This window comes from Physeter macrocephalus, chromosome 17, assembly GCF_002837175.3.
Source record: "Physeter macrocephalus isolate SW-GA chromosome 17, ASM283717v5, whole genome shotgun sequence".
NCBI classification, from domain to species: domain Eukaryota; kingdom Metazoa; phylum Chordata; class Mammalia; order Artiodactyla; family Physeteridae; genus Physeter; species Physeter macrocephalus.
The window spans coordinates 28,426,514-28,441,312 of record NC_041230.1 but is presented as its reverse complement, the minus strand read 5'-3'; the positions used below and the strand labels follow the sequence as shown (position 1 = coordinate 28,441,312).

The 14,799-nt window shown below is 44.5% G+C and overlaps 2 protein-coding genes across 3 annotated transcripts in view; both read right to left on the bottom strand.

The window, feature by feature from the left end:
* Nucleotides 1–445, bottom strand: part of NLRC5 (NLR family CARD domain containing 5) — a 128,258-nt gene extending 127,813 nt beyond the window's left edge. For both annotated transcript variants that reach the window (XM_055079054.1, XM_055079058.1), the window contains exon 1: nt 163–445. The gene's annotated coding sequence lies outside the window, so the exon portion shown is untranslated. The remainder of the gene's footprint in view (nt 1–162) is intronic.
* A 2,036-nt stretch (nt 446–2,481) lies between these two features.
* Nucleotides 2,482–13,690, bottom strand: HERPUD1 (homocysteine inducible ER protein with ubiquitin like domain 1). The gene is made up of 8 exons (XM_007129594.3): nt 13,193–13,690; nt 10,046–10,123; nt 9,884–9,958; nt 8,392–8,522; nt 6,161–6,283; nt 5,263–5,613; nt 3,801–3,906; nt 2,482–2,769 (listed from the first exon to the last, which is right to left on the bottom strand). The coding sequence occupies exons 1-8, from the start codon at nt 13,445–13,447 to the stop codon at nt 2,605–2,607; spliced, it is 1,284 nt and encodes a 427-aa protein (XP_007129656.1). The 5' UTR covers nt 13,448–13,690; the 3' UTR covers nt 2,482–2,604.
* Nucleotides 13,691–14,799: the final 1,109 nt, after the last annotated feature.

Genomic DNA, 14,799 nt, shown 5'->3' with positions numbered 1-14,799 from the left:
GGGAAGATCCCACGTGCCGCGGAGCGGCTGGGCCCGTGAGCCATGGCCGCTGAGCCTGCGCGTCTGGAGCCTGTGCTCCGCAGCGGGAGAGGCCACAATAGTGAGAGGCCCAGGTACCACCAAAAAAAAAAAAAAAAAAAGTAACAATTGCATTTCCCCAACCTTGGCACTCCGTTCAGTCATGGGCAGGTTCACAGAACAGAGGGGCCGCAGACCACACACACTCCTTCAAAAGTACATCAGCATATTAAAGGCCCCGGGAATCCTGCAGTGAAGAAACCCACCAACTGGAATCAACTTGGTTTCCAAATTTACTTGACCATGGGCTCATTTTCTGTAATGTTTCTTCTACAGAACTAGGAATCAAGAAAACACACCTTGGAAAACGCAAACTTAAAAAGCTACTATGGCTTGAGCTAACATTTGGAAATTTTTTGGTTTGTGCTTTTAGACATCAGCATATTAAAGGCCCCAGGAATCCTGCAGTGAAGAAACCCACCAACTGGAATCAACTTGGTTTCCAAATTTACTTGACCATGGGCTCATTTTCTGTAATGTTTCTTCTACAGAACTAGGAATCAAGAAAACACACCTTGGAAAACGCAAACTTAAAAAGCTACTATGGCTTGAGCTAACATTTGGAAATTTTTTGGTTTGTGCTTTTAGCTTTTTAATTGCTGCTTAACAACAAAACCCAAACCAATAATTTCCTAAGTATTAACAGTGGTATGTAGTACATCCTTATGCTATATTTAGTAACAGTTGTGGAAGCACTGTTATTTCTGCCATGTCTCCCACCCAACAGTGCTCTTAAGCCTTGGCTCTTGTCTGAAGGTTCTTCTCTTGTATTAGTGGGGCTTGGGACAATCTGAATCCTTGTCAGCTGTCCTCAGGAGCACCATCCTGGAACTATTTTGGGCTGGTGGACTATGGAGTTTAATCGATGCAACCCGACACCACAGGGAGAGAGGCCCCACTCCTTCAGAAACAGGAGCTGGGCACTGCCAGCTGCCTGGGGCTCCAGGCCCCTCTTCCAAACGATCATGCCCCTTGCTCTGAAAAACGATAGGATTTTCCACCCAACAGTTTTAAAAGGCCTTCCTATCAACTCTTAATGACCACTTTCATCAATCCCGCTTCATGGCAGGAGGGAAGTCTCATCTCTGCACTCTTGTTTATGCTGTGACCCTTCTCTCCAGCTCCTCAGGCTTTTTCTGTCACCTACTTCCTCACTTGTAAAACTATAAAACCTCCAGTCTCAAGTCACTTCCTCCTTCAAGCAAACATTGCCTTCATAACTCATCAATAATCACTGCCTCCTGTCTGACCATTCCTCTGTTCTGGAGGTCTGGTGTTATCTGAAACTCTATGCCATTTCACTCCTTACATAATTATCTTAGTTGGCTTTTTAAAGCACGACCATACATAAAACAGCATTGTATCTACCCAGCATCTGGCTATGAATTGTTCAGTGAATGTTTATTTGATGTCAATGTGTCCAGTCACAATTCATTTAAATGATCATGACCATGACACAAGAAGCTGATTATACATTGCCCAAAACAACACTCCCAGGCCTTTAGCATTCTACTTACAGCACCACTCATGTTAAAAAGTACACAGCACTTTGCTTTTCAGATTAGTCTCAAAAATAATACTTAAAAGAAGGATTAAAGTCCAAAAGTAAGCTCAGCATGACATGTGAGCAGGTGAAAGGTACTTACCACTAACTTTAAATCGCGGGAATTTAACTCTGATGGGTTACAACATAAGCCAGTACTGTTTAAATCAGGAAATGGGGGGCAAACACAAGCGTAATCTTAGTAAATTAAAACTTTCGTGGCCTTACCTAATCTTCTTCATCAGTACAAACAGTCCTTTAATAAAAAGAAGCACAATATTCAGGTTACTCAAAAATCAGCAACTCAGCTGTTGACCGGAGATGACGGACACGGAGTAAACTGCTAAGATGACAGGAGTCTCTGCCAGGGTCATTCATAGTAAAACTTTATTGAACAGAAAACCCAGCAAAGGTTTTCACCTCTGCAAAGCTCCTCTTGGTTTAAAGTAAAGCACGCATTTTAAAAAGCAATTATACACAAGTCTTTCCTAGAAAAGTCCTGCTAAAACATGTCTAGCAATTTCATTGATTATATAAAGTAGTACACTTAGTGTAATTTAAACATTCCAACAGGAATCAAATCGTACCAGCAGAACCATTTCTGCATCTATGACATCTATGTACAAACACACATGCAGACACACACATCTGGAAAAGTTCCTCAGGCATAAACATGCGACACTAATGCCTTCTACTTACAATGTCTATTAAACTACAACAATATATATTAAAGCTCTTCAGAATAAAGACATGAGAAGCCTTAGGCATTTTTTGTTCATCAATTTGTATCATGGCTTCATGCCTTACTTTCTGCTTTTGCAGAATCACAAAAGCATATCATCCTCTTTGTTGATTCTTTTACTAATTCTGTGCCATCGCCACATCCAGGTAAGGAAATCTAGTCCAGGTGAGGAAATCTAGCCGGAACCGGATGATCCAGTCCACGCCTGCCAAAGCCTCTAGCAGACAGACAGCAAACACCATCAGTTTGCTATGGCTGGGGGACCTTCTGGAAGAAGAGAGGCAAAGAAAGTCTTGAAGACGAGCCAGGCTGTGCTCATAAACGAAGGGCTGGTCTGCTCGTCATCCACTACGTCTCTGTCTGGAGGGAGGCGGTTGGGGTCTGCAATTTCAGGATCAGGGTCTTCCTACAGGTAATAAAACACAAGGAGAAAAGAGGACCGTGACAAGCACCCCATGTCAGGAAAGGGCAGAGTGGATCCCTGGCCCCTTGCCCCAGAAGCCAAGCCAGGCAGGCAGGACCCCGGGGACGACATCCCCGGCTGGACGGAGCTCCTTCTCCAGCCTCCGTAGCACAACTGTGCTGGAACATTCTCATAGTTTTCAATATTCTTGGCAGCAAGTATCAGATCAAATGAAGTACTGTAACTAGATCTTCAACTATCATTAAACTAGTAATTAAGTTAGCCACTCCATTAAATGTGGATATTTTTCTAATTTTGGCAGTGTCCCGAGTTAAAATAAAAAAAACAACTAAAACTGGAAACACAGGATTCTAAAAACAGATTCGAGGGTGACACTTTATATTAAAAAGAATATCCTTCAGGATTATGCATTAAACTGCTTTATAAAAATTCTATTTCTTTTTAAAAATATTTATTTATTTGGCAGTGATGGGTGTTAGTTGCAGCACGCGGGATCTTCGATCTTCATTGCTGCATGCGGGATATTTTAGTTGTGGCATGTGGGATCTAGTTCCCTGACAGGGGATCGAACCCAGGCCCCCTGTACTGGGAGCACAGAGTCTTAGCCACTGGACCACCAGGGAAGTCCCTAAAAATTCTATTTCTGTATGTTATTTTCCAGGAAATCTATTCTGTGAGACAGGCTTATGTTCCTAATCCTTAATTAGAATAACTCTCCATTAGCAGTTTCCATGGTATAACATATCATTACTGAGAATGAACACTAAAAATAGTGAGTTAAAAAAAAAAATTACTTATATATGCCAAAATGCAAATTGCCACATGACAAAAATACCTGATGGATTTTATGACACAATGTTTTAAAAATAGCTAATGCTATAAGAATAAATTTGAAAAAAATCTTGAAATATTGAGCCTAATACAATGGTACACCACAAAGTAACTAAAGATTAAGGACTCGAGAGCCCGGTGTTTCACACCAAGATCGCCAGGCTCCAGCGGAAGCTCCATACCTGGAAGTTATTGTTGGGGTCCTGATTTGCAGCTTCCTGAGGAGGACCATCATTCGGGAAGTTCTGAACTGGCCTCTGTCGAAACGGAAACCACCCGACATGATGCCTTCAGAGGAAGCATATAAAGTCCATCTTAGTGAACATCAGAGTGATATGTACTCGAGAATTTAAGGGTCCTCTCAGTGAGATGAGGTCCCCCTTGCTCCCCTCCTCTCATCAGAGCAGAACCTGATTAGAAGCTCGCAGCCAGGCCCATCTGCAGAGACATTCCACCACACCGGCTCCTAGACTTTCTCACTGACCGGTCAGGTTCTTGACAGGCACTATGGAAACTAGGCTTTATTCATTATCATGTGCCCAGCAACATAAACAGCACCTGACACATAGTATGTGCTCAATAAATACTTCTTCATCTGACCTAAACCTTATACATGAAAACCTGAACAGAGGGGGAAGGGGAAATACATACACAGCTGTGACTATAATATATGTAATAACATACTAATAAGACCTAGATTTGGTCACCTACATATGATTCTAGAGACTATAGAATTTAAAGAATTAACTAAAAGTTGCATCTGAAAAATCCAATTAAACCCAAGTCTTGAAGCAAATATGACAAAATATAACAATGATTAATACTGGATATGAGTACTTAATGCATTATTCTAAATATTTCTTTTTTAAGGTTTTTAAAAATTAAAATAAAAATCCATTTTTCCTACAGAGGAAAAATTTCTTCTGTCAGTTTTCACCACATACAAGGACATATCACTCTAGGCCAGGGTTTCTGAACTTTGGTACTGCTGACATACCGGGCGGGATATTTACTGTGGGGCTGTCCTGGGCACCAGAGGATGTTTAACAGCTACCAACCAGATGCCAGCAGGACCACCCCCCCTCGCTGTGACAGTCAAAAATGTCTCCAAACACCGCCAAACGTCTTGGGGGCGGGGGTAGAGGCAGATGCAAAACTACCCTGGTTGAGAACCACTGCTCTAAGCCATGGATAAAGCCAAATGCCAGGTTTGTGATGGATCTCTGGCCCTTCAGGACTATGCTACAGCCACTGCTGATAAAGGTCAGGACCTTTATCCTAGAAGGCAGCTGTAGCCTGATAAAAGATAAATATGTTCTTATTCAACACAAATACAATTTTCCTTTCCATGCCTCAGTATAGCTGTTTTATTGTGGTTCATGGCCTGGCAGGTAACTTAACTAGAGGAAAAGAAGAGAATGTTGTTCCTGTATTAACACAGAATTAATTGTGTTTTTGGCAATGTGCAACCAAGCCATCAATTCTTTGCATCGAAAATCCTGGAATGATGTACTATTTAAATACACCTCCTTAAATATTGACTGAGACTGCTCAAAAAAGAGGAAAATCTGTACTTGGTTTGAGTCACCACGTAGTGTAATCTGTAGTAAAGGGAAAAAAGGGAAAGCGAAATCATCTGCTTACAGGTACATAACAACGGTGGCCCCCATGACCATGAGGAATCTGCTCAGGGAAGAGTAGAAGTAGAGGATACTGAGAAAAACGGAAAACGTAGCTGCTGAATAGGTCCAATCCAACCAATCTCGATTTATCTCATCATCTTCTTCCACAATAGGGCCACCCTGTGCATTCATCCGCAAATTCTGATTGGCCCCAGGATTAACCACCACTTGAGGAGCAGCGTTCTGATTGGCGGGCTGGTTTTCAGCTGGAAACTGGTTGTGGATAGGCGCTGGAGCAGGCGCAGAGACCACAGGTATCTCTTGTGCACTTGGCGAGGGGACAAAAGCCCCTGACGCAGCAGTGGCTGCTAAGCTAAAATAAAAATGACAGAGGCAAATACTGTTGAGAGCAAGGCACCATGAAGACTTGTTCTTATAAGCTCATTTACGTAGGGATCTTTTACTATTAAGTAGGCATATACAAACTTGATTTTTCTTTAACTTAGTGAAGAACTTCTTTACTAATAGTCATATCTATAAATGCCTTTTCTACTCCTAAGAGAAGCTGCTTGGTAAATTTCATCTGGAATTAAACACCAAGGCCATCATGAAAATATGGTGCAGTAGCAAATTAAGATTTTCATAAAATGTTAAAGATATCACAAATTGCAAAGAAAAAAAGAGGAAATAACATATTCTAAATAAAGTCATCAAACTATGGATCAGTCAGCAAACTATGCATCAATACACAAATCAGTAGTTATCATTTATACTCTACTCCACCCACAGAACAGGACTCTGCAGATAAGTGATGAAAACACACTCATCCCACCCTTCCTAACTTTATGGGTAACATGGGTGGGAGTTCCGTCAATTTCTGGGAGCCCTGGCCACACCCAGCATCGTGAGGAAAGACTCACTACTGCATGTAGTACTGCCGTGCGTATATCTGCTGGAACCAGGAGAGCTGCAGCCACCCATAGGTTGTGTAGCCTGAGAAACCAGGCCCCAGGCCTTGGAACGCCGGCTGGGCAGCTTCAGGCCTAATGAAAGATTTCAAAAAAATGCTCTTTTTGAGTTGGTTTAGTATGAATAAATGAAAATTAAGTTTAAATTACAATCAGGAATTCAAAACAAAGAGACAGAAGATTGAGCTTTATGATAGTTACATGTAGATTTCTGGGTGATGCACCTGTGTAATACAATCACAGAAAGTACTGACAAAGCCCCCCTCCCATGGTCTGGATCCCATGGGAAAACAAGAGCCCTCTGCCCAGCACTGGGGTCTCATGATGTCATCACCATGATGTACAAACAAGCTGGACCTTTTCAGTCTAAGTGGATCCCCACCCTTATTTTAGACTTGCTGAGTCTCACTGAAAGTCTAAACCCCACTATTCATTCTTTAGGGAGCAGCTCTAAAAAGTCACACCTCTCCCAAAGTCTTTTCCGCAGGAAATACTCCTTTCCTCCCAACACCCATTTCTCCCTCACCCCTAGATCTGAACTATACCGGCAGCAGAGTTATGTGTGGCACCACCCATGCATGCTTACTGACCACTTGTGCCCTGTAAGGCCGCCGGGCTGTTATCTCACGGGATCCCCAACAACCTTGTGGGGAGGGAGCTCTCCACCCCATTTTACAGAGGGGAGCCCGAGTGCAGCTCAGGGAAGACAAAGGATCTGCACGAGGTCACTGAACCTGTAAGTAGTAGGGCTGGATTTGAGACCTGTTTGACACCAAACTCATGCTTCTATCATCCAGCGCAGCCTGGGGCAGGTGTGTGAGAGTCATCTCTGGTTTTGTGAGCCCTACACAGGGAACTCCTTTGGCATCACTTCACAAAATTCAAACTAACAGAACTGCAGAAAGATCAGGAGTTGTTATGTGGTCATCTCTGCTGGTCAACTCCTATCCTTAAACAAAGTTATATGCACCGGCTGTCCAATAAATATTTGTTGGATGAAATCAAGTTTTATTATGGTAAAATTCATAGTCAGATATGAGCCTCCATTCTCAAATCATATAGCCAGAAAAAGGGAAGCAGTTTTAAGTGTTTCTATCCAATAATGAATTCAATTATCCACTTTATATGCTAGGTATGGAACTTAACCAAGTTCCATACCCAGAGTATTTCTAAATTTGTATTCTAATACAAATAGGTCTTGGTATGATACTGTTTTTGATCATTTTAAAAAGATACAGTACATGGAAATGAGAAAATAACAATGTGCTTTTGTTAGCCCTGATGATGAGGACATTGCAGATACGTAAAATAACTAAAAGGTCTTTAGAGTTATATCCTGAAGTATGTAGAAGTGAACTGACATAATGTCTGGGAATTACTTTTAAATACTTCAGGAAAAAATGGGAAGCAGGACTAGATAAAGCAAGTATGGCAAAACTTTGATCATTATATGGAGAGTGATTATACAGTTCCCTCTACTTTCGTGTATATTTGAAAACCTCCATTAAGAAAAAAAACAACTCTTCATTCCTCAAACACCTGACTTTATCAGTAATGAGATACTAAAAACTACTAGGAAATGGTGGGCAGGGGACTCGGGGAGTAACAGAGTTTCAACTTGTAGTTAATAAACTTTTTTCCCATAGGATCTTTCACAGTAAGGTGTTCTAAGAGCTGTGAAATCCGAACATCACAGCATTTAGTCACTGCTGGCTTTTGCGCTAAAGAAAAGCTCTAATTGCTCCTTTTCTCCTAGCACCACCGACACGGTACTTGGCAGAGCATTTCTCAAACAATCCCTTCACCTTTTGTCACCCACTGTTACAACAGACAAAGCACAAAGCCACTCGGCAAAGCAGCTGCACAGTGCTTACAACAGCTGCTTTTCTGCACCAGCACTAATTCCCCACCATGAGGTCAGCGCAATGTGAAGCACACCCACGTAGGAGGAGAAATGCCCAGATTTTCAGGACATGCATCTCCACTTTTTAGATGTTCCAAAAAGGCTATGTATTAAGAAAAGTTAAATACAGAAGAGATCTTTAAAGTGAAGCCCTTATAAAGCAAAATTTTGTCCATTTAAAAATTCTATGACTATATAGTATAAACACAGCTTATTCTTAAGTTGATGCAAATAATGCATATTCACATTGTACAACCTGCTTCTTTATTACAACACTCACCTCGAGATATTCTCCCATCCAGAGGGAGAAGGGTTCCGAACAACCTCCCTTTGCCTTAAACCGTCACTTGAGGAATCCCCAGGAGACTGTCCCTGATTAAGACCAGCAGGCTGCCCTATGGATTCAGCAACCTAGATAAGTGTAACATGAACATGAGAACAAAAGGCCTGATGCAACTGTGTGAAATCAAGCTTCAAGGATTCTCTCTCTGGGAATGGCTTATGTCCCCAACCCTGACCTCTGAACTTGACAAAATCAAACAGATGCAATGTTACATGAATATTCTAAAATTTGTTCAACACAGTATCAATACAGATACTAAAAAAAAAATCCATATTTTTTCCTAGAGTAGCTATGCTGCAGTTTCACTAAAATCTCCCAATGAAGTTATCATTGGTGAAAAAATTTCCTGTTAATGCTCTATACATCTTTTTTTTCTATACATCTGATGGTGTTAAATTTACTAAGAAATTAAATTTGACCAATAAGATTTATAAACACAACCCAGCCAGCAACCTAAAGAATTTCTTACACTATATTCAGAAATTTCAGGATGTACAGTTGTAATGCAAATTTAGAGTATCACCACATTAGAATATTAATACTGTATATATATATTTAAAATAAATTTATTTATTTATTTATTTTTATGTTTGGCTGCATTGGGTCTTTGTTGCTGCGCGCGGGCTTTCTCTAGCTGAGGAAAGCAGGGGCTACTCTTCATTGCGGTGTGCGGGCTTCTCATTGTCGTGGCTACTCTTGTTGCAGAGCATGGGCTCTAGATGGAAGGGCTTCAGTAGTTGTGGCACATGGGCTCAGTAGCTGTGGCTCTCGGGTTCTAGAGCGCAGGCTCAGTAGTTGTGGCGCGGGGGCTTAGTTGCTCCGCGGCATGTGGGATCTTCCCGGACCAGGGATTGAACCCGTGTCCCCTGCATTGGCAGGTGGATTCTTAACCACTGTGCCACCAGGGAAGTATCTTAATACCGTATATTTGAACTAACACTGTGAAATGAAAAATGAGGGATTTTGACCATCTAACATAAGCAAGTCTTAAGAGATCACTTGATAAAGACTGCGGCCTTTTCCTATCCAAACAAATAATCACAATGAAAATTTCCAAAGGAAATATAGTCATTTTTTACTCTTTATAAAAATCAATGGTTCCTTAGAAGAAATTTATTATGTGCTAAATTCATGATTGCCTTGCTAGTTCGGTGATCTGGATACACAGCCACTATAGATCAAATCAAATCCCAGAAAAGAGTATACTGCAGAACTCCACTTTTCCACTACAACACTAATGGAATACTCTACTACTATTATAGTAAACTCTCACTCGTATTGATAACAGTTTCTTATTCCTGATTCTCACTGGGGAAGAGACAAAATATTATATGATAAAAAGACTTCAGAGTTTTATCCAACTTCCTTTACTTTGACCTTGAGAGTCTGAATGACACGAACTGCTATCATCATGAAAAAGCAGACATACCTTTGCGCTGGCTTCTGGCATTTTGGAAGGACTCTTCACACTGCACACCAGATGCAAAACATGCCGGTTTTCCTGCTGAAAGTAATAACGAGGTACTTTGGGACATGAATTCAACCTTGTTAGTGCTCAAAAACATTCAAAAGTTAATATATTTAGTGATACCTTTGGAAGCAAGTCCCTGAGACACTGGTGATCCAACAACAGCTTCCCAGAATAAATTAACCTCTGGTCCTCTGGACGCTTATGGAAAGAAAGAGCAGCACAGATCAGCATTTAGCCCCCTCAAGTTCCCAACATAGAAGAAACTGTTTTATACAAATAATTTAAACGTGTGTGTTTTTCCCAGCATCATAGGAAAACATTTTTCCGAAGGCCCCATATACAAAACTTTTACTTAGGAAGTACTTAACTTTAAACTGATCTCTAACATGCAAACAAATTTAGGATGGCAAACTACCTCCAGTCCACAAAACCTATGGCAAGCTACCTGACTTCTTAACTCCCAGGGAAATTGCTTTCTGCCACAAAAAGCACAAATCTGGGGCTCCTACAGCAACGAACTTCAAAACTCAAAGTTTGGTCTCAGAGAAAACTCAAAGTCAGCCTTCCCTAAAACCACCTAAGATTGTCCCAAGATAACATGAAGCAATTCTAAATTAAGCCCTCAAAGAGACTTTTCCCAACATACAAATGCAGCTAAAGAGGAGATGGTGTGTGGTAACATTCCACACCACAACCCTATGAGATATTTAGCATGCCTATTTTAAGGGGGAAAGTCTAAAATTCACTTGTCCAAGGTCACCTGCTGCTAAAGAGTCAAGATTCCGAACCCTCTACTCCATTCCAGTGATTTTAAAACCACAGTCATGCCACACACTTTTATACAAATCTCACTTTTAAAATCCATTTTTAATTCCCTTAAAAACTGGACTTAAGGGACTTGCCTGGTGGCACAGTGGTTCAGAATCCGCCTGCCAATGCAGGGTACACGGGTTCAAGCCCTGGTCTGGGAAGACCCTACAAGCCGCGGAGCAACTAAGCCCGTGCGCCACAACTACTGGGCCTGCACTCTAGAGCCTGTGAGCCACAACTACTGAGCCCACGTGCTACAACTACTGAAGCCCACGCGCCTAGAGCCCGTGGTCGGCAACAAGAGAAGCCACCGCAACGAGAAGCCCACGCACCGCAACAAAGAGTAGCCCCCACTCGCCGCAACTAGAGAAAGCCTGTGCACAGCAACAAAGACCCAACGCAGCCCAACGTAAATAAATAAAATTTAAAACTGGACTTAAATAATGGCTTCAAGTGATATATACCAAAGTCAGTACACCGGAGCTCACCAGCAACTTCTCAATCTACTCTTGCCAAAATAACCAATTATGCAAAATTTGGAATAAAGCTGCTCCTGCCAAGTAGCCCAAGATTATAAAGCAAGCTGTTTAAAACAAACAAAAAAATAACTGTACCTATTTATCTGCATAAATCAGGATTTTTTTGGGGGGGGGGACACTGGGCAACTATAACAAACTGCAGAAATATATTGGATGCTGTGTTCATCATTGTTCTCACTGACTGAACTTCATATGTAAATGCTATAAACCTGGACTTGTAAATGTTATTGTATAGGTGGGGTCCTGCATTATATTAAAGAGTTTCACACTAGAAAAGGTCTGAAAACCACAGGTGCCCGTGATTTGAGGCCTGTTAAAGGCCTGAACCGACACTCTGCGTCTTTATCCAGAAGGCTGATTTAAAAATATATATATTAAGCAAACAACTATTATAAAGTAAGGCTTCTCACATTAGAAAGCAAATGACGAATGTGCTCCAGCCAAAATTTTTAAACACAAATATACAGACCTGAGAGACCTTTTATTTACAACTTTGGATCCTCGGACTTAATAGGAGTGATGTTCCTCACCCGAGGAAGCCCTCCTCCAAAACACCGCCTTTCACCAAATGACGCAACTAGAGGCTACACCTGCTTTGCCAATTTGTGTACCTAATAGCCATTCTTACAGCAGCACTGCCACCTGTTTCTTGGGAGCAGCTATGGTGAAATTGCAAATAGTGCCAAGGCGAATGCTAGAGGGATGGGAGCTTATTAAATAAATAAGCACATTTCAAAAGAACAACTCAGAAGGGAAACTCACTTCCACGTTCTTGACAATATGGAACAAAACCAACCTGACCCATAAGCTACAACCTGACACGTTGCAACACTTCAGATAAGAAAGAACCATTTCACAATCTTGTCCTGCCCTGATGCCCTCTCCTGTTTGATGGAGAATTACAGTTGTGGGCAGTAAAGAACACTGTTGACACTTACATAATATTAGAGTAGAAAGTAAATACAGGAAGGTCCAGCTCATAGCCTCCATCACGTGGTGGGGAGGGAGGGGGGGCCCTAGGGTGATGTTGACAGATGTGTCAACCAAAGCAAAGCGAGGAAGTCTCTGCAATTGAGGGACCAGAGTCTTAAAACCCAGACTCCAGGAGATTCCTTCCACCTATTTTCCTTCTAAATCACTTTTTACCGCAAAGTGCACAGGGCTCCTCCCTGGGACTAAGCAAAGGCTGTGGAGTCCAGCTCACAGGGAGGGGACCAGGGCAGAAGGTGGACTGGGAGGGGAAGCGCCACGTCCTGTTCCTGGGTGTGGGGCCTTAAGTACACGCTGCCCGGGCGCTCACCATGTTTCTCTAGCCGCTGGCCGGGCCTTGGCCCCTGCCGTCACCTCTCTGCAATGAGAGGCTACATTCAGAAAACTCATTTCGCAGCACTTACGTGTCCTTATTCCTACCCATCGGATGCATTCCTAACGAGGAACACCCAGTCACTCCGACGTTTTGGGGAGAGTGAGGCTTGGAGGGTGAAATGACTCACTCAAGGTCAAACTGCTGTTTCAGCGGCTTGGCTAAGGCTGGAAGCCAGATCTAGGGGACTAGGAAGGGGTCTGAAGAGGTATGGCGGGAGTGTGACAGCCGTTAGAGTTTGGGGACCTAGGACGCGAGGTGACAGGGGAAGGCGGCCCGTCAGGAAGGCGGGACGATGGCGGCCTAGAACGAGGAAGTGACAGCCTCTGGGCCACGTCAGAGGGCGCCTACGGCGGCGAGGCAGAAAGGGGGAGACCACAGGCCTGGGAGAGGGGACCTGGGGAGCACTAGCCGTCAGGGCAAGGCCGGCGAAGCGAGAAGTTACAGGGAAAGGGGAGGAGGACGTGGCATCCCAAGGGGGACGCGAGGAGGGCTGCAAGGATGACCGCCGGGGTTAGGGGAGTGCTGGCAGCTGGAGCCGGGGGCTCCTCTCACCGGGCGCTCGGGGTAGACGCGGCTCAGATGGGCCTTGAGGCGGCTCACGCTCCAGCTGCGGTCGCCGCTCAGCTCCAAGTCGCGGTGGCGCTGGTTGGGGCTCTTCACCAGGAGCGTGACGGGCTCGGGCTCCATGTCGACGGTGCTGTGGGCTCGGCGGCGCTCCCAGATGCCAGGCAGGAAGTGTCGCCGCCGCCACAACCTCCACAAAAACGGTTCGCGTCTCTGGAGCGCGCGCGCCCGTCTCGGGGACATTTTATAGGCACCCCGCGCCCGGACTCTGCGGACGGAACCCTCTGTGGCTGCCACCCATTGGCTGGGGCGGAGAGCACTGCCCCAACGTGGCCCAATCGGCGCCCGGCTCCGTGGGCGGAAGGGCGGGCGGAGCACGTGGGCGCAGGCTGATGCAACCCGCCGCCGTGGCGTCACCCACGGTCGCGGCTGGGGCCCGGGAGCCTGGGTTCGGCATCTGTGCTGGGGTTCGCGCGGCCCACGCGGGGCCCCCGCTGAGACACTGGCTTGCTCCCCGGCTCGGGTTGCTCACGGCACTTTAGGGAGGGCCGACCCTGCCGACTCTCCGGTTCGGCAGCCTCTGCAAATTGTTTCCTCACAAAGAAGCAGCTCCGCCCTTTTGACACCAGTCCCCTTTCCCTTTCCCTTCCCCGGGTGGCCCGGGACGTCAGGTCCCCCAGGGGAGGCCTCCCCACCCCCACCCTGGCCTCAGCTCAAAGAACTGCTGGGGGAGCCCCGTTTGCGAGCCCACATAGAAGGGCGCTCCCGACGCGCCTTAGAAGGGCCAGGAAGAAGGGAGATTCTTCCTGGGGTTCAGGATGCAGGAATCCGAGCCAATGTTGCCCCATCATCTGTGACCTCAGACTTGAACGTTGTACCCCTAACTGTGGGACGTCATCCTAATGAGTGGCAAGCAGGCCACAGTCCAGCTTAGGCTGGGAGACGCTCGAAAAAGGCCTCACTTTATAGGATACTAACACATACTTCCTTGAAATTGGGGCTGAGACGCGGAAGGCAGGTTTCTCAGTTTTCCTAAAATGTGACCACAGAGGCCTGGCTGATGTAGACACTCCCTCCCTCTGTAGGAAAAAAGGTCTTGAAAAACAAAACTGACATTGTGCTGGCCCGTCCTTGTTCTAATCCTGTTGGGACATCTGTTTTGCCAGGTGTGTCAGGACCTTGGCAATTGTGCGTACAATGTAAACACTATGTAAATAGTTTCCAGAGTGGGGCAAATTTAAGGAGGGTAACAGGAAGAACCTGGTGTGGTTGGTGGGTGTAGTACCACAGACTGGGTGGCTTAAAGGACAGAAATGTATTGTCTCACAGCTCTAGAGGCTAGAAGTCTGAGATTGATGCCAAAATATTGGCTCCCTGTACACCGATGCCAAAATGAGATACAGAGACAGAGTTTTGGAGGAGAAAGAAAGGGTGGCTTTATTCTTTGTCGGGCAAAGAGGGAACACAGCAGGCCAGCACCTCAAGAACTGTGCCCCCCTCCCTGGGGAATAGGGAGAGGTCTCATATTCGGGGCTTGTGGTCAGGGGTATTCAATAAGGATCAAGGCGGTAATAGTCTTACATTCTTCTGTGGAG

Bases quoted from the DNA above. Each gene is read 5' to 3' on its own strand.
- HERPUD1 (XM_007129594.3), bottom strand. From the start codon at position 13,447: ATGTCCCCGAGACGGGCGCGCGCGCTCCAGAGACGCGAACCGTTTTTG. The intron at 10,124-13,192 runs GTGAGAGGAGCC...TCTTTCCATAAG, and splicing joins GCGTCTACCCCGAGCGCCCG to CGTCCAGAGGACCAGAGGTT. The intron at 2,770-3,800 runs GTATGGAGCTTC...TATTACCTGTAG, and splicing joins ACCCCAACAATAACTTCCAG to GAAGACCCTGATCCTGAAAT.